General features: G+C 38.9%; 1 protein-coding gene across 1 annotated transcript in view; it reads left to right on the plus strand.

Moving 5' to 3' along the window:
- The window catches only part of ADGRA3 (adhesion G protein-coupled receptor A3), a 61,504-nt gene extending 37,362 nt beyond the window's left edge, over window positions 1-24,142 (plus strand). Inside the window, exons 10-15 of the mRNA XM_082653686.1 lie at window positions 7-215; window positions 9,870-9,994; window positions 11,101-11,224; window positions 19,019-19,164; window positions 22,303-22,398; window positions 22,536-24,142. Coding sequence (XP_082509812.1) covers window positions 7-215; window positions 9,870-9,994; window positions 11,101-11,224; window positions 19,019-19,164; window positions 22,303-22,398; window positions 22,536-23,778 — 1,943 coding nt within the window. The 3' untranslated portion in view covers window positions 23,779-24,142. The remainder of the gene's footprint in view (window positions 1-6; window positions 216-9,869; window positions 9,995-11,100; window positions 11,225-19,018; window positions 19,165-22,302; window positions 22,399-22,535) is intronic.
- The last annotated feature ends 1,418 nt before the right edge of the window (window positions 24,143-25,560 follow it).

Here is a 25,560-nt window from a genome sequence, read left to right on the forward strand (position 1 = left end):
CTCCAGATGGTGTGAACATCGATACCCACCACATCCCTGTTAATGTGACACTGCGTCGAATTGCGCACGGAGCAGATCCTGTGGCCGCCCAGTGGGATTTTGATTTGCTGAACGGACAAGGAGGCTGGACGTCAAATGGGTGCCGTATACTCTGCTCAGATGAAAATATCACCACCATTCAGTGCTACTCCCTTAGTAACTATGCGGTTTTAATGGTACGGCAGTCGTTAACGTTATGCATAAACACTTAAGTATTCTCATTTTTCCCTATGCGTAGTTAAGCTCAAATGAAGATTGTTTTTTTAAAACTTTTGACATAATTGCTCTCTTTAAGTAAGAGGCGACTTTTGGTGTAATTCTGAGTTTAAAGGGAAATTGAGTTACTACGAAGTGAAATGTATGGGATTGAATTTGGCATAGGAATTTTCAGTAACATTTGTAAGCAAATCCATTCAACTAGACCTTGACCTTAAAATTTGGAAACATCTTGGGTGTATGCAGTCCAACTGTCAACCCAGAAAGCGTGACTCGTTTTGCCCAAAGATGCACAGTGAACAGTGAGACGTTTTCCTTCTTTGCCATCTAGTGCCTTATCCCACTACACATCATAATTTTTAGACTCCTTTTGAATTTAGAGTAATGGTGATAATTTCAGTTTAGTTGCTGCAAGTGACAGTATTGACCCAAATATCTTCAGTGTTAATGTCTTGTGTTATTTATCATTTTACATGTCTATTAATCTTTGGTAGAATAACCAGTTATTAATGTATAGGAACGGATCTTTTTATTAATGAGTCATTTAAGTGAATCTGATTCCTGAGTTGATAATTATGAAATTAGCCATGCTAGTTTTTATTTCATATTGTGGTTATTATAAGATACTAACATCCTGGAGTATGTATACATGCATTCAGAGCGTAAGGAATTACTGATGACTGTGAAGGACATTTCCCAGCAATGGCTTGAGGCTAGCCTGGGAGTGAGGACGCCTGCATTCTGATTTCTGCCTCCAGCTCATCTAGACAGTATTTTATCAAAGCACCAAATAATCTTGAAACGTGATATATTTTACCTTAGGTGAAGTATTATTTTCTTAAAAAGACAAAAGAGCGTCTACCACTGGAAATGGTCTTGAAGCAAGCTTGAATTAGAGTAGATTTTCCTCAATTCTGTGTCTTAGTTTTCTCTTTGCTCCTCAACTTAGGATACATTACCTAGTGTCCCAGACAAGCAGAGGAGTAAGTAGATTATCTGGCAGGGCAGAAGGATTAATGTGTGTGTTACTCAGCCCAGCTGACAGTGGGTAAAGTCTACACTAGCAAAGACTCAGCTGTGTTTGTATCAGTCATCTGTCCTTTTGGGCTTAAAGTTAGTGTTGATAGTTTAGGACTCTTCACAAATAGATGTTTGATTTCTGTAAGTCTGAGTCTGGTTTCTGTAAGTTCACATTCTGTTGTTTTGTAGTCACCTTTCAAAGAAAGCTTGAAGTAGTAATTAAAATACGAAGCATTTTCTCTTTCACTTTGAAAGTGTTTTCTCATTCAGGTTTTGATTATAAAGTAACATGAAACTGAGAAGTACTGAAGGAGAAGTAAGAGAGATGCAGCAGCATCTGAAGTTTTTTTAGTAGTTAACTAGAAAAAGTTGGGCAAGAGAAATGAAACGCAGACACACACAAAAGGCATTTTATAAACTTCATTGTTAAAGACATGACACTGTACCATGTGAAACTTTTATTTTTATTTAATTTAATACCAGTTTAAAACATCTATTTTTGAACTTCCTAGCTGTTCAACAATTTAAATTAGTATAATCCTTTTCTTGAAGGAATAAGCTATTCTTTTATCTTTCATACTTTTAATCTTTTAAAAAATGTGATGCACAATTCTTTAAAACTAAGAAATAGCACCAAGATTTTTTTCTATTTTCAAAGAATATCCTTTCGCTTTTCTTAAATATAGCTATGCCACCTAGAGGCAGCAAGGTGAGATGTATCTGAAATTGTTGACAAAATTGTAATAAAGTTAGTATATGGGATTTTTGGAGTTGCTAATGAAACATGAAGGCAAAGTTAATGAAATCATACATACTCTTAAATAAGTCATGCCTAAGATAGAAGAAATAGCTTTAAAAAATTAGAAGTCAACATCTGTTTTTCCTTGCCTGACACTATGAACAGTAGGTAAAATGCTATTTTTCTTGAAAACTGCCTTAATATTGGGTTTTATATAGCACGTCTAAATTCCTGTTTTGGCAGCTAGCCCATAAAACTTTTCCTGCTCTGGTTTTAAATAATTTTGTATTTAAAAAATGATACAAAAGAATGTATTTGTTTGTAAATCTCGAAGAGATACCATAGTTTGGTTCAGTAGACATCCTGCGATAGCCATTTATATCCCAAGTTCTCAAGGAAAAAAGTTAAGCAGAAACTGGGTTTGTTTGAATGATACGATTGGAAGTAGCCAATTGAGCAGGAAACTTTCTAGGAGCTGGGGTCAGTAGGGAACAAAAAAACTGAATGAGTAGGGCCATACTTACTTAAGTACTTACTTACTTAATTGTAAGTACTTACTTAATTAAGTACTTACTTAATTGTAAGTACTTACTTAAGTACTTACTTAAGTACTTACTACTTAATTGGTAATGGTAATGGTAATTGGTAATGGTAGTGAAGATAAAATAATCACTATACCTTGATTCCCCTTTTGTTATTGTATTCACCTAGAAATACATGAAACCAGAGCGCACTCGTTTGTTTTTACACGTCTAGTTTTTAAACTTTGTTTATATAAAACTTGCTGAATGAAAGTGAACTTTGGTTTCATTTACTCTATAATTGAACGTGAATGCTAGCAATGTTTTTGTTTATATAATTCTTAAGCAGGTACTACATTCTCATGGATCAAATGTTTCAGTTATTTCTAACACTGATGTACAGTGAAAAGTTGAACTCCCAACCCTCTGTCTTATCACCTCTTCTCCACAAAATAGGTAACCCCTGATTAGTTTTTTACAGATTATTGAAGAGATTTTCATGTATATTACAACAAAATGAATACATGGTCCTATTTTCTTCCATTTTTACACGAAGGTTGCATGCTACAAACGTTCTAAACCATGCTTTTTTTCCGGGAAGCAGTATATCTTATGAAAATGATAATGATGTCCATGGAACAATATATCTTATGCTGCTGCTGATATCTTATGAAGGTGGTATTTTTAGGATGATATGAGGGTGGGGATGGCAGTGGCTAATTTTCATTAAGCATTTATATACCAGGTGCTCTCAAGTCTTTACGTGCATTAACCTATTTGGTCGTCATGACCACATCATGAAGTATCCTGCTACTATTATTGCCCCCAGTTTACAGGTGGAGAAACCAAGGCATAGAGAGGCTAAGGACCATGACCAAGTTTTCAAAGGTAGTTAGTGTTGGAATTGGAATTCAGGCTCCAGAAATGTCTTCTTAAATGTCTTCTTAAATTTCCTTTCTGAAAGTTTCCATATCAGTATTAAAAAACTTTCTCATTCTTTTTCACCTCTGAATATTATTTTATGATCTCACCATAATTTATTTGCATATTCCTCAATTTTATTTGTTTCCAATAATTTCCGTGTACAAAATTATTTTACACATTAGAAAATCTGCAGGATAAATTATATGAAGTAGAATTGGTAATCAAAGGGGGACCAACACTTTTCCTTTTTTCGTTAAATTGAGCTAATTGAGCGATGTGCACAGATCTTAACTATATAGCTTGATATTTTTATCTGTGAACACATATTTAGCTGCCATCAAGATAAAGACTTTTACTTGAGCACTCACAGGCTCTGGTATGTTTCTTTCTAGTTAATTTCCATTGTCATCTCAAGAGATAACCCTTCTGATGTCTATCACTGTAGATAAGTTTTTCCAGTTCCATATAAGTGGAAATGTATAGCTTGCACTCTTTGTGTCTGGTTTCTTTCCCATCATTACATCTGTGAGATTCATCTTCGTTTTTTCATGTGGCAGCAGGTTATTCTTTTTTTTTTGCTGCATAGTAGTCCATTGTGCAAAGATATCAAAATTTGTGCATTCTACTGTTGATGGGTATTTTGGTTGTTGCAAGGATCTGGTATCAAGAAAAAGCTGCTGTAAATATTCATGCACATGTTTTTTGTTGTTTTTTTTTAAATTTTTTAACATCTTTATTGGGGTATAATTGCTTTACAATGGTGTGTTAGTTTCTGCTTTATAACAAAGTGAGTCAGTTATACATATACATATGTTCCCATATCTCTTCCCTCTTGCGTCTCCCTCCCTCCCACCCTCCCTATCCCACCCCTCCAGGCGGTCACAAAGCACCGAGCTGTTCTCCCTGTGCTATGCGGCTGCTTCCCACTAGCTATCTACCTTACGTTTGGCAGGTATATATGTCCATGCCACTCTCTCGCTTTGTCACAGCTTACCCTTCCCCCTCCCCATATCCTCAAGTCCATTCTGTAGTAGGTCTGTGTCTTTATTCCTGTCTTACCCCTAGGTTCTTCATGACATTTTTTTTTTCTTAAATTCCATATGTATGTGTCAGCATATGGTATTTGTCTTTCTCTTTCTGACTTACTTCACTCTGTATGACAGACTCTAGGTCCAACCACCTGTTTACAAATAGTTCAATTTCGTTTCTTTTTATGGCTGAGTAATATTCCATTGTATATATGCATGCACATGTTTTTTGATGGACGTGTGCATTCAGGAGTGGAATTGCTAGGTTCTAGGCACCCATACGCTTTGGTAGGTAATGCCATGCAATTGACCAAAGTGGTTTTATTGGTTTACAGTCTCACCAGTAATGAGTTTTAATTGCTCCACATCATTGTCAATGCTTGATATTGTCAATCTTTAGTTTTTGCCTTCTAGTGGTTGTGTTGTGATTGATCATTGTGGTTTTAATCTGCCTTTCTTTGGTGACTAATCATGTTGAGTACCTCTTCATTTTCATATTGGCAGTTTGGGTATGCCCTTTTGTGAAGTTATTGCTCAAGTCTTGCCAGTTTTAATTTGGTTGTCTGTTGTTTTCTTACTGGTTTATAGGAATTCTTCATGAGTTCTGAATAGGAGCTCTTTGTTGGATTTATGTGTTGCAAATGTCTTCTCTCAGTTCATGCCTGTTTTAATCAATTCAACTGCCAGAACAGAATACCACAGAGTAGATGGTTTACAAACAGCGGAAATTTTTTTTTCACAGTTTTGGAGGCTTAATTAAGTCCAAGATCAAGAAGCTAGCAGATTCAGTATCTAATGAGGGCTGGCTTCCTGATCATAGATGCTGTCTTCTCTCTGTGTCCTCTCATGGTGGAAGGGGCAGGGGAACTCTCTGGTGTCTCTTTTATAAAAGGACACTAATCCTGTTCATAAGGGCTCCATCCTATGACCTAATCGCCTCTCAAAGGCAGCATCTCCAAATAACGTCACATTGAAGGTTAGATTTCAACATACGAATTTTGTGAGGGGGACACGTTCAGTCCATACACATGCCTTTTTCTTTTAATGTTGTCTTTTTATGAGCAGAGTTTCTAATTTTTCTAAATTTTTTTAGTAGTACTTTTTTATGTCCTATTTAAGAAATCTTTGCTTACCCCCAAATCATGAAGATATTTTCCTTTGTTTGCCTTAAGAAGCTTTAAGTGTGTTTTACCTTTCACATTTAGGTCTGTGATTTAATTGGACTTGACTTTTGTGTATGGTGTATGGTAGGAGGATTAAAATCTTTAAGTTATGCTTTGTTTCTTAGGGGAAAAATTAAAAGCAACATAGACGTCATAGTCTTGGGGTTTTTTTTGTTTTTTTGTGGGTTTTTTTACATTTTTGATTTCAGATCTATTTTAAAATTTTATTTTATTGTCAAACTCTTCAAAATACTTATACTCTGACAAACAGAGGGTACCCTGAGATGTTTTTCTTTGGACTTCCTTCCATTATTCAGATCCTGGTGAGTTTAAACAATTACTGATTTATAATTATTCTTATTATTGATATGATGATAACGAATTATTTAAAACTGCCAGTAATTTCATATTTAGTAATTCTTAGGCTAAAAGTAAACCCTTGTAAATGTGTGAATCTCTGTCAAGTAAACAAAGAATTTCAAAAACTCTTCTTCCATTTATTCAGTTCCTTAATAATAACTATCTTTGCAGTTTTTAACATACTTTCTGGTATTCTAATATTCTCTGAATTGATGCAGTTTATTTTGGTGGAAAACTTTACTTTCCGTTTTCTGGCCTATTTTCTTAAACTTTGCACCATATAAAAGAGAGTGACTAGGATCACCATTTAGTGATGGACTGTTGAGTAAGCACCAGAGGCACAGACTTTTCCTATCTTATATATCACTATATTGCAAACTGAATGACACTTCTACTTTTTTTCTCATGGGTGTCTCCTAGTGGCCATTTATGGACCATGTATTTAGTAATTCTTTTAATATAAGTGATTTCATTTATAAAAAGAGAAAGAGTGAAAGCAAGAATCATAGGTAGCAGTGAAATTATAGGATTTGAGGGTATTGGAGATGTCACCTCCTCTCCCTGTACAGGTAGATACTGAATTTTTTAAAGTAGAGGTATAATTGGCATACAGCATTGTATTAGTTTCGGGTATACAGTGTAACGATTTGATATTTGTGTATGTTGCAAAATGATCACCACAGTAAGCCTAGTTAGCATCCATCACCATACAGTTACAATTTTTTTCTCTTGTGATGAAAACTTTTAAGATCTACTCTTTTAGCAGCTTTCAAATATGCAATATAGTATTATTAAGTATAATCCCCATACTGCATGCTGTATTGCCAGGACTTTATTTTATAACTGGAAATCTGTACCTTTTGACCCCATTCACCAATGTTTTCGTTATAGTATCACAAAGCCTATATTGTTGACCGATGTAATTGAAAATCATTTTGATTCGGATTTCTACTTTACCTCTTTTGTTTTAATCTTTAACTTCTCTTCTTTCCTATCCCGATCTTCGCAGTTATTTTAAATAGTATTCTCTTGTATTTTTGTCATCAAGATAGGAGGTTTTTCTTAACTTGATCTGTTTCCTTTATACTGGGCAGCGGGTCTGCAAACCCTGGCAGACATTTGACCCACAGGCCTGTTCCAGTCAGCTGCCATTTGTTTGTTTGCTTGATGTTCTAAATGCTGGAAAGCTAGGAGTGGTTTTTAATTTTTTAATGCTTATATTTTAAGTGGTTAACAAGTACCTGCATAATAGCCTCAATTTGCTCTTGGCCCGCAAAGCCTAAACCGTTTTACTCTCTGGCTCTTCACACCTTTCCAAAGGTCATTTTCTCAGTAGAGGTTCTCTTTCACTTGGGAAGCTCAGTTTGTTGTGACAACAAAAATGCCCCTGCAGAAGCAGTGCTCTGTGTGACCAGTCAATAGTACTTGCTCCTTCCTGCAGTCCTACCTTGGAATTTTAAGAGTCTGGGTCCTCTGTGTCAACATCTAGCTTCTTTCTCATACTATATCACATTTGGCTTTTGAAAAACGACTGATTTCTTTTTTATTTTTTTGTGGTACGCGGGCCTCTCACTGTTGTGGCCTCTCCCGTCGCGGAGCACAGGCTCCGTACGCGCAGGCTCAGCGGCCATGGCTGACAGGCCCAGCCACTCCGCGGCATGTGGGATCCTCCCGGACCGGGGCATGAACCCGTGTCCCCTGCATCGGCAGGCGGACTCCCAACCACTGCGCCACCAGGGAAGCCCTAATTTCTTTTAAATGTAAATATTGTATATGACATATTTTGAGAACTGAGCTGGCACTTTGATGTTTTATTAGATAATATCCAGCCGCCTGTGTCTTGTTATTCTCTGCAAAGGCTGGTGGAAGACACGCGTACACACCTTCTGCCCCTTCCTCAGATCCTGCCAGATGAGATAATTGTGGTATCTCCATCTCAGTAACTGCCCCAAATCATACAGCTAGTAAGTGGTGACGTATTCTTGAACATTTCCTGGAGGAAATGGAAAGCAGGCAGCGCACGGAAAGAGTCTAGAGACCACATTCTGGACACTGAAAGTTTATCCTCAATTATTTAGTCTACATGGGAAGAGGAGCTTTTCATAGAAGCGAGGGGAAATGTGTGCACTCCAGCTAGCGTTTAACTGGTTCCAGTTGCCCTAGTAGTTTTTGAATTTCTCCTCTAATATTCTGGACTTTTAGCAGAATGCAAGTACCTTGAAGCTGTGTACCATAGACCGATCCCGCGGGCATCTCACAAGGGCAGGTTCAGAATGGTGGCGGTAGGCTTTTGTCTTGTATTTTCCTTTTCGAGTCTTAGTTTATAGACTGTCAGCCCTGGAGGGTCCTGCATTTAGCTGATGCCCAGTGCTTAGCGTAGCGCCTTGCCATCGTGGGTACCCAGTTAACATTTATCGAATAAAGAGAAGGACTGTATGTTCGAGACTCATCACAGTGGGGTCGAGTGCCTGGGCTGGAATGCAGTTTTCTGTGTGGTATCTCACAGTTGCCCATTAACTCTGATTTTTGTCAGGCTCCGTGGCCTCTGTTCGTAATTTGTTACGGTGAGGGGCTTGTTAAGGTGTTCTAATAGGATCTTTTTGGATCTGTAATTATACAGTCAGTCTCTGATTCTTCTATGGGAAAATGTGCTGCTTCCTTCCCTACTCCGTTGAGCCCGTCTTCAATGTCCTTCTCTGTCACCCATTCCCTCCTGTCTTTCATCTAGTTTTTCTAGTTTCCGGAATTGTCTCAAGAACTTCCGGATTGGAGGTGCACCCATTATGAACGCCTTCTCACATCCAGCTGACCAATTTGCAGCTTTCAGAATCAGTTTAGAAAGAGAGTTTAGTGCTAGGATCTGGTAAATCTACAGCTTTGACCCTGAAACCCTGGTTGTCCGGCCTGGGTGCAGGCGTCCTCCCAGCCTGCTTTGGTCCTTTATAAGGAAGGAAGCATTAAGCTATCCACTGTTTTCATTTTAGGAAGGCACTGTCTGCCTTGGTTTTGGGATCACAACCTTGGTAACCAAGCTCTTTTGGATCTAATCCTCCTTCCCAGCACTTAACCTCTTTGTGCCTCAGTTTTTCAGGCTATGAAATGGGCTAACAATATACCCAGCTCATAGGTTTACTCTGTGTAAGGTGCTGGCACCGTGCCTGGATTATAGTAAATGCTATGTAAGTGATTTGCTATTATTATTTACTGTTAACTGATCTTTGACCTCTTTGCTCCCATCACCGGGCTGCTCTCTTGTTCATCAAACATTACTGTGATCTGATTGTGCATCTTAGTGCCCTGTGACTTTCAGCTCTTCAAGGGCAAGAACCACGGTTTACCACTCTGTCCCTGTGCTTTGCACCATGTCTGGTTCATTCATATTTGTTGAACTTGACTGTGGGAGGTTAGAGAGATCTATTTAGGCTTTATTGACTTGAAGATGCTGCTGCTTTGTGCTTTATCAGCTGGTGAATGCACAGAGTGATAAGTGGGTGAAAGGGCATCAAAAAGGATGAAGTCTGTGGTTGCCCTTCTAAATCACTGCTGTTCTCTCTCCATTACCCTCATAGGAGAGTCAGTATTCAGATTTGTAAAGCAGATGGTCTATGGTAAGACAAGAGTGTGTGTGTATGTGTGAGTGTATGTGTATACACACACTGCATGAGTAGTTAACACATGGGAGTTAGGAGGGCAAAGTAATGTGTGAGGAAAATAGCGTGAACCATAGTCCTTGAATAAAATGAAGAGATGTAAGGGCCAGAGTTCTGTTTATCGGTAGGTTTTAGTCACTGAGAAAATCTCAGTAACTAGATGTCCAGAGAAGTGCTCCTAGAATAATGCTTTCATTTCCCCCCCTTAGGATTTGACGGGATCTGAACTCTATACCCAGGCAGCCAATCTCTTGCACCCTGTGGTCTATACCACGGCTGTCATTCTTCTCTTCTGCCTCTTAGTGGTCATCGTCAGTTACATATACCATCACAGGTAAGAAATAACACTTTGTGAATAGAGGTCTGTGGAGTTTATTTCACATTTAATTAGGATAAAACTGAGTTTAATACCATGCTATCCTTCCAAAGTAAGGACGATTACTTCAGAATACCTACAGGCCTTCTTCACTTCATGCAATTCAAGACATAAATAATTAGTGCCTGTGATGGTAAATTCATCTTCTACAGCACTCAGTCACTTTGCTGGGTTTGTACCTGGGAAAGAATATGGGAAGTCTGTGTTGGTGGCTGGGGGGTGGGGCATGGGGGGGAGATAAGGTGGAGCCTGGTTACCTGCAGATGTGTCTCCCAGAACCAGACTGTGGTATTATTTCTGTTTTATAAATTCTTGCCTGTTGTGATATTCTTTTTTATAGACAGCATTTAAGAATGTTTGTGGAATTTAAGTGTGGGATATGGTTTTTGTTAATTGGAGGCAAAGCTACAGAAATTTTTATTTTATGGTGAGAAATAATGAGCTGAAAGGATTTTCTAAGCAGAAATTCACTTTACAAGAGGTTTTGCTAGAATGTATTTTCCTCTTTAAGCTGGACATATGTGACATTTCTTGATATTTAGTTAAGAAACAAGGAGATTTTGATGTAAAAAAGAGAGACTTCAGCATTTCATTATGAAAGGCCAGGAAGAAATGCACTGGGCATTTAGACCATGTTATCCTAGTAAGTCAGGAAAAATAGAGCTTGGCACCTTGCAGAAATCTCTGGGAAGCAAACAAGTAATCCATCTGTCATAAGACATTGTAACTAACAAAAGCTCACATATTTCTTATTATGGAGATTTTGTTTAGCCTTTAGTGGATGTAGTAGTTCCATTTGACTTGTCTTTTTTACTGTACTGCAAAGTTAAATGTTAAGAAACTGTATTGAGTGATTTCTCAAACCCTGTGTGTGTGTGTGTGTGTGTGTGTGTGTGTGTGTGTGTGTGTTTGTGTGTGTTTGTGTGTGTGTGTCTGATAGTATGTTTTAATAAAATGTTTAAACGTTTACATCTGGCCTGTTATGAGTTGGAAATGTTAACTTGAAGATGTCCAGCTTCAAGTATACTAACCTGGGTCTTATTTTTTCCCTTTTCTTTTAACAGTTTGATTAGAATCAGTCTCAAAGGCTGGCACATGCTTGTGAACTTATGCTTTCATATTTTTCTGACATGTGTGATCTTTGTGGGAGGAGTAACTCAAACCAGAAATGCCAGCGTCTGCCAAGCAGTAAGTCAAAGTAAAAAACTGAAATGAAAAAAATTTGCTATTAGAAATGTCATGTTTCATTAACTATAAAAGGAAAATTGTTTCTTTAAAGCTTTTTTCTTTAGCTAATTAAAGTCAAACTGTATGTCACTTAAACAGTTTACCAGTATACTTCAAATTCTGAATTATCGTTTCACAACTGAATATATGACTTATGGAGCTTGTCTTTTTGTCTTGGGGAATTTTGTGCTACTTGTCATGCCTGTTATAATGCCAAACATTTAATTAAAAAAATTTATAAAATCCTGACTATGATTGAAAGAGAAGTGACATTTTCCGACAGTAGGATTTTAAAAATTATTTTATCTATTTATGAAAATAGTAGGAATTAGAAAAAATTTTAACTGTAAGATGTAAAAATGAGAAACTTTTTACCTGTGGTACATATAAAGAATTTAAAAATATGGTCAACTCTTAATTTCAAATAAATTATTACATATGTAGCCTTAGTAAACAGTATTTTTGCAGTGTAAGTATAAAAAATCAAAACTAATATGTGAATAGGAAATATGTAAAATTTTATTTATTTGCATACTCTTTTCTATGTACATGATAGCAAGCAGTGTCACAGAGTATTGAGTTCAGACTACCTAGATTTGGATCTCAGCTCTCCTGTTTCCAGTGTTTCTATGGGCAATTTATTTAACTTTTTTTTATTGCAGAAAAGCACATAATGAGATCTACCCTCTTAACAAATTTTTAAGTGTGTAGTACAGTTATTAACTATAAGGACAATGTTGTACAGCAGATCTTTAGAACTTTTTCATCTTGCATGACTGAAATTATACCCACGGATCAGCAACCTTCAATTTCCCCCTCCCCTCAGCTCCTGGCAGCCACCGTTCTACTTCCTGTCTCTGTGAGCTTGACTATGTAAATACCCCATATAAGTGGAATGATGCAGTATTTTTCCTTCTGTGACTGCCTTATTTCATTTAGCATAATGTCCTCAAGGTTCATCCATGTTGTAGTATGCGACAGGATTTCCTTTTTTATGGCTGAGTATATATTCCGTTGCATGTATACATCACATTTTCTTTATCGATAGACATTTAGATTGTTTCCAACTCTTGGATGTTGTGAGTAACACTGCAGTGAACATAGGAATACAATTATCTTTTCTAGATCCCGATTTCAATATGTAACATTTTTGTGTCTCAGTTTTCTCACCTGTAAATTGGGAATAATAATCGAGTTGTTGTCAGATGATGTGATTATTTATATTAAAAAAGCTAAAATAATTTCCAGGTAAATTATTTGAAAAAAATAGGAAAGTTTAGCAAAAGTAAATGTAGTTTTTTTAAAATGTAGTTTAATGTACAAAATTTTGCTGCTAGTATGCAGAAATGCAACTATGGGAAAACAATGAGAAGGTATCGTTTATATAGTATCAAAAAATATCAAGTACTTCGAAATAATAAAAAGTGTTCAAGATTTGCAGGTAAAAATTTATTATATATTAAAGAAGACCTAAATAAATGGAAAGATACATTAGGTCCAAGAATAGGAAGAATTAAAATCAGAAAGGTGGCAGTTCCTCCTAAATTAACCTATAGATAAGAGAATTTTTCATGAAACTCAATAAAATGGTCTTTGAATCTATATGAAAGTAAAGAAGAACCAAAGATAGCTAGGACACTTCTGGAAAATAGTAGAATAGGAAGACTTCTAATGATCCAAACTTTTGAGGCTGTTGTAGTTAAAACTGTAGTGTTTGGTGTAGGGATGGGTAAATTGACCAACACAGAAGAGCAAGCTTGGAAGCAGACCCACGCAAGCTTTGGTACAAGACAGCGGTTACTTGCCTCATCAGTTGGGTAAAGACAGACCACTGTACAGTTAAGGGAGCTGGGGAAATCCATCTGGAAAAAGATTAAAATGGATCTATACTTCAAGCCATTTTTAAAAAGTCAACTTTGGGTAAATTAAAAACTTACATAAGTCCAAACCAAAGAGTGAACATTTATATTAGAAAATAGCATAATCCTTGGGATAAGGAGGGATTTCTTAAATATGACTAGAAAGGACATACATTGAACTAAATTAAAAATGAGATCTTTTTGAAAAATTAAGATTCCTAAGGAAAGTGAAAAGGCAAGTTTCAAATTAGAAGAAACTATTCCCAATACATAACCACTGACAGAGCATTAGAATAAAAAAAATATATATATATGTTAAAAACTGTAATCAGTGAGAATGCCACACACAGCACCGTGGAAAAGTGGCGAGAATGACAGACAGCAGAGTAAACACAGGGCCAGGGTACGCCTGAAGAGATGTTCCATGGCATTGGTGGTCACGGAGATGCAAATTCAGATAGCTACCATACTATGCGTTTTTCTGTCAGAAAAATTAAGCCTGACAATGCCAAGTATTGAAGAACATGTGGATCCACATGTTTTATTTATACATGGTGGGAATGTAAGCGGATGACTCCAGGAGGCTTTACCTTCTAAAGGTAAGCATTCACACACCCTGGACCTACAGTCCCACTCCTGGGCTCAGAGTGAGCTGACACACGTGGAACAGGCGTGTGCCTGTGAATATTCATAGCAGCACTCTACACAGTAGCAGAAACCTGGAAGCAACCCCAGTGTCGATCACTGAGAGGGTGAATGAATAAACGGTGATATTACACAAGAGTCAAAATTAATGAATTACAACAAGGCATAGCAGTGTGAGTCAATCTCAGGAATATAAGTGAAAAATTAAGTCCCGTAAGTGACATTCACCCTGCTATCTTTTTTTAAAATAAAGGTGAATGTAACTAAAATGAAACAGCACACTTTTAATGAAAATATGTAAGTGCAACAAAACTGTATAAAAAAGGAAAGCAAAGGGATGATAAACACAGGATACAGGGTGATGATTACCTTGGGTGAAGGGGACCATATGGTTTGATACAGGTTTTTGTCAAGATCTTACTTTTTGTCTTATTGAAAGATTCTTGGACACCTATTATTAGCAATAGGTAATTAAATAACTAAATAAAGGCAGGCTATGCTTTTGTGCTTGGCCCAGTCATTAGGATGGTCATTAACCTAAGGCTGATGATTAATCCAATATTGTATTCATGAGATTCAGTTGAAAGTATGTATGCGCGCGTGCGTGCGCGCACATAAGAATTGAGTGGATTAAATGACTCAGGAGTGCCTGGCATACAGTAAATGCTCAGTTAGACGCTATTACTACTATTGTTATTGATATAATTACCTCTTAGCAGTGCAGAATATTTCCCTGTTTCAGGCCATTACTATGCATCTGAAAACAAATTTGTTAGGGAGCCTATGAGAAGTTAGGTAACGGATCTCAGACCAACTTAATACATGTACAAAAAACAGTGCTTCTCTTTTCTCAGTCTTTCTCCCCTTCTTTACCTGGCCCACTCCCACTTACTTTGTAGGTCTCAGTTTACTGTCACTGTTTCAGAGATGCAGTCCCTCCACCCCCCTCCCCTCATTATCCTCTGGTGCTTATTAAAATTCCATGGTGCCTGCAAAACTTTGTGACTGACTGTTGTTTACCTGTTTGTTGTCTCTGGACTCAGAGCTCTACAGGAGCGGGAATTATATTGATTCGATTCACCAGTGTTTATCCAAGAATCAGTGTAAGACCTGACGCATAGTAGGTGCTCAGCAGATATTGGATAAATGAACAAAAAAGGCCTCTGTTTGCTAATAGTAGAAATCATTCCACCTGGAGCTGTTTTGAGCATGAACAATTAGGAGTGTATTCAGCACACAATGGTAGTAATAGTCTCAGTTCTATCTAAAAATATTCATTGATTTCTTGGAATAGACAAATTTATTTCACTAAGGAAATGAACAGAAAGAGGCCATAGTAAAGATGACTGCCTTTCATCATCCTGAATGGTATTTTGTACCATTTCTAGAATGAAAAGGGCAGGAATTGCACTGAGTTATTAGAGTCTCAATAACAGATGTCTGTTAGTTAAGGATTTACCCAGAAAAGCTAGGGTGGGGGATGGACAGGTTTTATATGTTGTTTTCTTCTGTTCTTTTTTTTCTTTTTAACAGTGTTCTTTCCTTCCTCTGTGAAAGACATAACATCATTCTTGTTATTTTTGACCCAGACATGACTTACTTCACTTTGTTATTCTAATACTTAATTCAGTTAGTAGCCAGCTGTGTCTGCCGGAACAGCCCGTATGACTAGTTGCCTAACCTTAGTAGGGGCTTCATGTTTCTTGGGCTCTTCTTCCACCTCTAAAACTGAACCCTAAAGTGTCCACCTTTCACAGGCAGTTTTTGTATGTGCACATGATCGGTGTAGATTTGGCTTCTCTCCGTTTCAGAGCTCACGTATTTTATGAACAGTGTGGACAGGTTCTAATACAGGTTCCTCCCCGAAGTGATTGGTTGAGGTTATTAAATGCCCCACCGGCCAGGTACTTCCCCCTCTGCTGCTTTTGTCATCCGTTCTGGGTGGTGCCGTGGACACATTCTATAGCCTTGAACTCTCTTTTTGCAAGAGGATCCAAAGGAGAATGGAGAAGCTGAGTGATAGAGTAGAAGGGGCTGTTGACTCAAGGTGGGAAAGGATCTGGGTTCTGGGTCGTGCCGGGCTGCCGAATAACTGCTTGAGCGTTAATTTTCCGGTCCTTGGTTTCCTTAGCTCTGCAGTGAAAGGATTTGGCTGGATCTTATTTAAGTTACCTTGTTGCTCTACCACTTCATGATTTAATCTATTAAATATCGTGCCAGCTGACCTTCTCAGGTGTTCTCTGATGTCTTTTATCCAGAGGACCGCTGCAGTGGCATGTGAGATGCATCGGGAAAGATTAAACCCGTGGATATTAAGAGCTTTCTACTTGCCAACTACTGCAAGTTTGTCATCTTAAATTTCATATTAACCCTAGGAAGTATTTCTTACTCACAGATTTTATTAGTACAGAAATTGAGTCTTAGAGAATTGAAAAAACTTGCCCCAAGTCACTAGGGCCTTTGGGTGGCAGAGGCCTGATTCAGACGACAGTCTCTTTGACTCTGTGTGTCCTGTCCCCCACCCCACCCCAATAACTGTGCTTGCCTGTTTAGAGAGGACCCGCAGAGTAGAGGGGTCTACTATGAGTTGCAGCCCTGCCACTGACCATGTGACCTCTGGTGGATGATTTAACTTCTTTCAGCCTCAGCCTCCTTGTCTGTAACGCTAAATGAATGGGGATGCTAAGAGGATGAAATAGAAGCATGCACAAAATTGTCTGATACACTTTGGGATACATAGCAGGCGTTCAAAAGTGGAAGCTCTTAATTTTTATATATATTCATATCTGACTATTAAAGATCAGTTTTTGCACACTTGGCTGTGCATGCTGTATGATTGCAGTTTTATTGGTGGTTAAAAGTCCAATTGTTACAATGTCTGGTCTCTGGTATGTGAGCAGTTTATGGTTAGGTAACGAGTATATAAAGTGCGACTGTTCAGGATGAGTATTTTGTATCCATTTTGCAACTTTGGTTATTGTCGTCCCTGAGGTAAGGTGACTTTCTTCAGTTCTAATCTGTTGCATTTAATGAATTGTCTACATGCCCTAATGAATTAGATTGTTTATTTCCAAACTGGTTACAGATTTCCCACATGTATTTCTTGTTTATTTGGAAGAAATTGTGACAGTGAGGTTATATTTCAAGTATAGCCCAAGTGTCTGATGGAGAATAAAATAGGAAGCACCTCCCTCCTTTCAAAAGACAGGAACACCCTCTCTGCTAGTTCTCAGTGCCTGCTACTTTATTCTGGTTCTTGTGGAATATTCGGTGATTTGCTTATGTGACTGTTAGCAGGTGACGTCAGACTCCTGAAATTCCACTATTGGTAATAATTGTTTAACTAGAAGACTTCAGTATCTTTCAGGTGTGCAAACTTCTTCTGCATGTTTTGAAATGCCATAAGAAACACTTCAAAATCTAAAGGTTGAGTTTTACCTCTTAGATCTAAAACAAGAAAATTCTCCATCTTGCACCTCCGTTGAAAGTATTTTTAACTTCTGTTTTTAAACTTATTTACAGCCCTGTCTCATTCTTTTGACCTCTGTGTCAGAGAAAACTAGCAACAGTAGAGTATACCATTTTGAGTCAATATCAGTGATTTGTTTTGAATGTTTGGTTTCTATGCACCAAATCCAAGGATACTATTTTTATTTACAATATTTCGTGTGACTCCAGGTAGCTCAAAGGGTTATTTTATGCTATTTGTTCCACTTATATCTGTAAATTTTGCTTTTATAGTGCAGTCAGTAAAACTAACGAGAACCAAGGAGCCACTTTTCTTCTTAATAAGAAGATACTCTGACCGCTCTGGTTTGGCCGGGCTGGATCCACCCTCCTAGCCCTTCCAGTCATTAAGAGGACAGTGACCACCCTAGTATCTTGCCCTGCAAAATAATACCTGAGCTTTTATGACACCACGTTTAACTGCAGATCGGTTCTCATTAAAATGAGCCTTAGGCAGCAGTCTAAATGCTTCTGTTACTGACCTAGGTTTGATAATGTCAATCAGTTTGATTTTCTTGAAATTGGAGAGCCATCCTTTAAAAGCAAATTTTTTTTCCCCTTGGAGCTTTTCATTAATAGAATTTTACCTGTAATCATTGTGTAAGAAGAAAGAATCAAAAAGATAGTAAGTAGTTAGATAAGAAAGCTGAACTATGTCCTTTCTGCTCCAATGACCCACGTACTTATTTTTTTAAAAACAGATTTTAAACCTCTCTTAGCCCCATACATATCTTCATCTAGAATTTTATCTTTAACTGGTGTTGCTTCAAACACAGGTTACATGATAAACATGCCCCTCATCACCCCTCTGGGAAGAAACTTGGTGTCATTTAAATATATTTCAATTATCCATCATTTATCAAGCACTTATTATGTCTCAGGTCTTGTGCCCATTCAGTCCCTACAAAATCCCTAGAGATGGTTATTGCTAATCCTTCCACTGTTCAAATGAGAAACATTAATTTCGGTAAGGTTGACATTATTTTCTTAAAGCCATACTCCTAATAAGTAATAATAAAAATATTGCCGTATTTTTAATTGCTTATCAGGGACCAGGCGATGTGCTAAATGTTTTATATAGACTGTCTTTTTCAAAGCCTCATGGTAGTTTTATATTCTCAGTTTACAGATGAGGAAAACAATGCTTGAAATGTTATGCAAGCTTGCTAAGGTGTCATAAGGGGTTGATTCTTGTTTTAAAACCAGGCAAACTTGTTGATTTCAGAGCTCACTCACTTAAAATAATCAATCTGTTATATTGCTCACTTACCATTTTGATATATAAAAGCTTTGAATTAGAACTACTCAGGTCTCTGACTCTGTGTGCTGTGACTTCCACCCTCTAGTTACCCTTGACTTCTATATCCCTCCTTAAAATGGGATTTGGGAACTCAACTCTAATTTATAACATAGCATCTATGAGTAACATGTCTTTGGCTTATTGTCCAGGAGTGAATTCCGTGATATATTTAGAGTCATCTTGGGTATAAGTTGTAGTCTGTGGGCCTCCTAGGTCCAGCTGTTGATTTGATCCTCTTATACATCTGTTAGAGTGCTTTCTTTGTTTTATCAGCAGGTGAAGGAATTGATCATTAGAATACACCTTCATACTGTTTTTGAGTCAGATTTTCAAAAGTAACTTACCAATCTTTTTGATAAAGTTTACTGGCAGCTACTGTACTTTATGATTGTAAAGGGGGATTTTGTTTGTTTTAGTTCATGTATTCTTCAATCTTCTTTCTAGGTTGGAATAATTCTTCATTATTCCACCCTTGCTACAGTTCTCTGGGTGGGAGTGACAGCTCGAAATATCTACAAACAAGTCACTAGAAAAGCTAAAAGATGCCAGGATCCTGATGAGCTGCCACCTCCACCAAGACCAATGCTCAGGTATCTAATATCTTGTGTACTGTTTTATGTTAAATGTCCATTACATCTTAAATTTAATGAAGCATGGTCATAACAGAAAATTGCTCAGTGAATTTTGGAAAGTAAAAAAAATGGACTTGTAAGTAGCCTTGCAACTGGGAGTGCTTTGTGAAGTTATGTATCCTCTCTATGCCTTTCTGTCTCATACAAAGTGGGAATGATTCTCCTTCACAGAGTTGTTGTGAGGAATAAGTGACTGACTTTGTAAAGCACTTAAGATGGTACTGGCCACAGAGTAAGCTCTGTGAAAATATGAGCTGTTTCTATTTCCTTGAGGTCATGGGATAGATTTTAACCTAGTCAAGTACATATCCATGTGGTTATTCTCTACAAAAGACAAGACAGTTTTGGGGTCATGCTGTTCCTACCATTACAATCTGAATCCGTTGTCAATGGATTCTTGTGCTGGATGAGTAGAAGTCAGTCGATCAGTGTCTCTGAGTGTGTTGAATGCTGGATGTGTACCTTGCCCTGGGCCAGGGACTGAAGGAAAACCTCCTGCCCTTGAGGGGTTTACAGTCTGAGGAGACAATCTGAAAGAAGAACCCGCTGCAGCTGTGTAAGAGCTGGAGTGGAGATGTGTTATTTGAAAGTATCAACAAAGGAGCCATTAATTCTGCGGGGGGATGGTAGGCTATTAGGAGTTGCTTGACCACCGGCACAAGGGATGGAGGTTGCACTACAGATACAGGATCCCTTGGCGAGCTGAGCAAATTTGAGCAGTGCAGTTTGGCTGAGGCAGGAACCTAGGGTGTACAGTGTACAGTAGTGGGATTCAGAGTGAAAACTGCGTTTCAGGCCTTGGTGGGGGGCCAGGTTAAAATGTGGGCTATACATTGGAATGCTGGAGGGTAGGGGGCATATATAAATAATTCCACTGAGGTCATTCGGGGGTCCCCGTGAGGACTGCAGCTAGAACAGTGGCATGGAGATTAGAGAGGATACGTGTTCAGACACCTGAGGCAGTTTCTCCAGGATTGCTGGCCAGCTGGATTCGAGGGTGTGTGCCAGGATTCGAAGGTGGCTTCAGAGTGTGTACTCCAGTTCGCTAAGGCCCCTCTGCAGATGGTGCGTCCATCAACTGAGAAAATCATAGAGGAAAAGCAGATGCGGGAACTCCGGGAGGGTAAGCACAGGGGAGGTGGGCTCACCAGTACTCTGTCGTGGAAAGTTTACATTTTGGGAGTCTGGCGCTCAGCAGAGAAATCGAGCTACGTGTACTCTGGACAGGACAGGAGATGTTTTCACGTGTATTCGTTGAAGCACTGATAACGAGCAACCTCTCCTAGAGAAAAGTTAGTTAAGAATGATCCCTGGACCGTATCAGTGGGCCATAGCAGATAAAGGGAAGAATTGAAAGAAAACATTGAAGATTCGGGGGAGAGCGGTTCCATGGGTGGGAAGGGGCAGCAGGAGTGCTGGGCCATGGTCAGATTGCAGGATGTGATTTGACACCCCTGTCAGTGGTATTAAAGGAACTGAGGGATGGCGTTTGGCTAAGAGATAGGAATCCTACCTATCCTCATGCAGCTTTCTGTTAGGTTTCTGTTAGGTTTCCTTTCTGTTAGGTGATTAAAAACAAAAAGGCGGCTTGGGCTGCAAAGCCTGTGCAGTCCCTAGTGACCTGCAGGTACCCCCTTTGCTTTAGACACTGCAGGCGCACGCTTTAGGATGCTCTCCTTCCCCCATGTCCCTGAGCTTAAAGAAACCCCAGCATTGCGGCTACCTGGAAGGTGGATGTGGGGCTTGCCTTGAGTCTGCTGGCCTCAGAGAGGGCGGTTTCAGTAGCATGGTAGGTGGAAGCAGCCTCATCTCACAATAAGGTGACAAAGGTGAGGCACTTGGTGCTATTGTTTCCAGGGGTTTGTCACCAAAGGGAGCAAGAAAGAAGGTGCTGGTTGAAGGAAAGTTTTAGAAGATAGGGAAAACGTGAATAGACTTATAGGCTGGAAGGAATATGCCGTGGAGAAGAAGATTTACAGCTGCAAAATAAGGGTTATTTGGTAACAGGCAGTCCCAGAGTCGGGTGGGGAAGGAGTGGCAGAGAGGAATGTGGAGCCCGAGATAAATTTGGGTGAACTGATGCCTTCTTTTCAGGTAAGAAGCAGCTATGAATTAGCATAGCAGGAAGAAGGGCAGGGCCACGGACGTTGGCCTGCCTCTAATCTGTGAAATTAGAAGACAGGGTTATAGTTTTATAGGGTAATTAGCTGTCTTTTTCAGCAGTGATATCATATTGAAGGATTTTAGTACCTGTGAGCATGACTAAGAAAAAATGTATGGAAAATGTGTTACGAATATTGCCTTTATCCAGCCAGTTAGCATTTGGACTGTGTCTTTGAACCTGGCAAATACAGAATTAAGATTGGCTGTACCCAGGGGTAGCTAGCCGGGGTAGGACGTTCCCTGTTCTCCTTTCAGAGAACTCAAAGAAGCTGTACCTCCCCGCAAAAAGTTGTTCTTCATAGGACCAGCCACTCTGTCTCCCTCATTTCTTCCTGCACCAGCTAGTCTGTGGGCAAGGGATCAGGAAGGGCCTGAGTGCTGCAGGACGTTGCTGGGATCCAGGTATCTTTCTTGTCCCAATCTCAGCTGACTGAAGATAAGCACACACCGCAGTAGAACATCCTGGAATATGCAGGTTTAGCCGGACATTAATAAATAAATAACGTCATTACATATTTAGTCTGACCTGTGGCGCAGTAAGATCTTAAAGTCCATTATGTAGTGGACTAACTTTCTGCTTCATCAGCTGAATCTAAAAGAAGCCCCATTCCCCCAAAAGAAAAAAGTATAAACTGAAGCTCTACCTGTGGTAGCTTACTGTTACTTTGCCTGTCCACAGGGTGGCAGGAGCTGATCAGCTTTCCTTAACTCAGAAACCTTATACGCTTTTTTAAAAGAAAGAAATCCAAAGTAAATAAGAACTTTAAAAAATGTTAGTGTTAACAAAGCAGGCTTTAAGTGTTAACCTTCAATGCATTATTGGACTAGTGATGAATCTTTAAGGAATAACTTCTGCAGTACTGAGATACTGTGAGGTATCCACCTTAATGAATTGGATTGATGTGCTCTTATTTCCATCACTGCCCTTTCTAGGTTTTACCTGATCGGTGGCGGTATACCCGTGATAGTTTGTGGCATAACAGCGGCGGCAAACATCAAGAATTACGGTAGTCGGCCAAACGCGCCCTAGTGAGTATTTAGTGTCCTCTGCGTACCTGAGTCGATTGCTTCTCTTCTGTTTCCGAAGCACTAAAGTTTACTGCAGTTTCTTACACGGTGTGTTGACATGTGTAGCATCTGAGCTGGTTCCCCATTTTCTTTCCTAGCTGCTGGATGGCATGGGAACCCTCCTTGGGAGCCTTCTACGGGCCTGCCAGCTTCATCACTTTTGTAAACTGTATGTACTTTCTAAGCATATTTATTCAGTTGAAAAGACATCCTGAGCGCAAATACGAGCTGAAGGAACCCAGTGAGGAGCAGCAGAGGCTGGCAGCCAATGAAAATGGCGAAGTAAATCATCAGGATTCCCTGTCTGTCTCCCTCATCTCGACATCAGCCCTGGAAAATGAGCATACTTTCCACTCTCAGCTTTTGGGAGCCAGCCTTACCTTGCTCTTATATGTCGCTTTGTGGATGTTTGGGGCCTTGGCTGTTTCTTTGTATTACCCTTTAGACTTGGTTTTTAGCTTCTTTTTCGGAGCCACGTGTTTGAGCCTCAGTGCATTCATCGTGGTTCACCATTGTGTCAACAGGGAGGACGTCCGGCTCGCATGGATCATGACTTGCTGTCCGGGCCGGAGCGCGTACTCGGTCCAGGTCAATGTGCAGCCCCCCAGCTCCAGTGGGCCGAGCGGGGAGGCCCCCAAGTGCACCAACAGCAGCACAGAATCTTCATGCACAAACAAGAGTGCCTCGAGCTTCAAAAACTCCTCCCAGGGCTGCAAATTAACAAACTTGCAGGCTGCTGCAGCTCAGTGCCATGCCAACTCTCTACCTTTGAACGCCACGCCTCAGCTTGACAATAGTCTGACGGAGCATTCGATGGACAATGATATTAAAATGCATGTGGCGCCTTTAGAAGTTCCGTTTCGAACAAACGTACACCCAAGCCGCCATCATAAAAACAGAAGTAAAGGGCACCGGGCCAGCAGACTCACAGTCCTAAGAGAATATGCGTATGACGTCCCCACGAGCGTGGAAGGCAGCGTGCAGAATGGCCTGTCGAAAAGCCGGCCGGGCAGTAATGAAGGACACTCTCGGAGTCGAAGGGCTTACTTAGCCTACAGAGAGAGACAGTACAACCCGCCTCAACAAGATAGCAGTGATGCTTGTAGCACACTTCCCAAAAGCAGCAGGAATTTTGAAAAGCCTGTTTCAACTAGTAGTAAAAAAGATGCATTAAGGAAGCCAACTGTAGTTGAACTTGAAAGTCAGCAGAAGTCTTACGGCCTCAACTTAGCCATTCAGAACGGACCAATCAAAAGCACTGGGCAGGATGGACCCTTGCTGGGTATGGATAGCACTGGCAATGTGAGGACTGGATTATGGAAACACGAAACTACTGTGTAGCATTGGTGGGCTTCCTGGGCAGAAATCCACATAAACTGTGATACTCAAATTCCTTTAAGCTATGAACATGTAAAAACCGACTGTTTACAGCCACCTTAGGGATTCAAAAGAATTTTGAATAAACTTCTAAGTTTTGTATTTTATGTATTTTATATCCCCCACGTGTTGCTTTTTTATGAATTTTGAAAAAAAAAAAAAAAACCCTCTTAAAAAAAAACAACCCTCTAAAAGCCCTCTGGTGGCTTGTTTTAGTTGTCAGAGCACCAGCAGGACATTTTGAGAATCTGAAATGTAATTTTCTTGGGATCTGTAATATCTACTTAACATTTCAGGCTTGTATGTAATACAATAAATAGGTGTTTGTCATTGTGTCAATCTTATATTTTTACATTTTAGGAGCATTTAGTGCTATTTTAATGAAGTTGGTGCATTGGGATAGTTTAATGAGAATTATACACGTATCAGTTATCAGATTTTTACATGATTAGCTCCACTGATGGCATATAAATCAAAGAGCTTTTGGATTGTTGTATTTTATAAATACAGTTTTTTATATGCTACAAGTTTTTTTTTTAAATCTCACAGAATTTTTTTTGAAAACGGAGATGCCTAAAAAGCTTTTCCTAAATTGCATTACTTTTGCCCATCTTATTAATACTATTTTTGATATTTTTGTGGCTTTTCAGTGGTTTATATTTGGTTTTCCTATTCATTCTTTTTTTTCCCCAGCACATGTTATTTCTTTTTAATTGAAATATAATTGACTTATTATATTAGTTTCAGGTGTACCACATAGTGATTTGATATTTTTATACATTATGAAGATAGCAATCACCACGGTAAGTCTAGTTACCATCCGTCATTATACAAAGTTCTTAAAATATTGTTGACTCTATTCCCTATGCTGTATGTTGCATCCCCACGACTTAATTATTTTATAACTGGAAGTTTGCCTCTTCATCCCCTTCCCATATATGAACGTAAATGAAAAGGTGTCATACAAGGTTCACGTTCACTTACTTTGGATTCTTCAATATTGGCTCCTATCTGTTGGCTGTTACTTTGTTCTTAAACAGATAAAGTTCCTCAGGTTCATGCTAAAGTTCTAATTTTTAAATTCCTCTCTAAGGGCAAACACAGGTCTGATGCAAAAGTTATCGTTGGTCAGTGATGCACTGCAGTCCTTATCTATCTCCTGTCTCCAGGCTCACTGGGGTCCTTTCCGGGAAGGTTAGATCGGGTCTGCCCTGGCTCCTTTGTGCATTCACTTCTCTCCGATATGCAAGTCAACACCTGAAAAGATTGGCACAGCTTAGATCTGTTTTTGGCAATAGTCTCAAGGTTTGAATCAGATCAGATTCAAAATATATATCCAAGAAATGCTAAAGTCAAGCTTGATAAACCTCAAAATCCGAGCAATTTATTGCTTACTCAGAGTAATTCTCAGAGATGATACCAGGTGATCATGCATTATAGTGTTAAGTGTTCATTTTGCATTGGGTTACTGCATTAGAAATTATTTTGCTTCGCAATAATAAAACTGGTGGTTCTATTTAAGCCTTTTGTTAGGTGTTGTTTTAAAGGCATTCTTTTTGATGGAGGAAACAAGGCAATTAAGTAGATAGATCTGGCACCTGTACATTTAACTACCGCCTAGCCTAGGGTCTCCAGGTAAGTTGATATATATGTGCAGGATGATGTTTAGAAATGACCAAGACAAACTAATAAGGAATGGAGTAAATAATTCTTTTTTTAAATTGTTATTGTTATTTAAATTTTTCT

Source organism: Grampus griseus, assembly GCF_964374135.1.
Source record: "Grampus griseus genome assembly, chromosome: 4".
Lineage (NCBI taxonomy): Eukaryota > Metazoa > Chordata > Mammalia > Artiodactyla > Delphinidae > Grampus > Grampus griseus.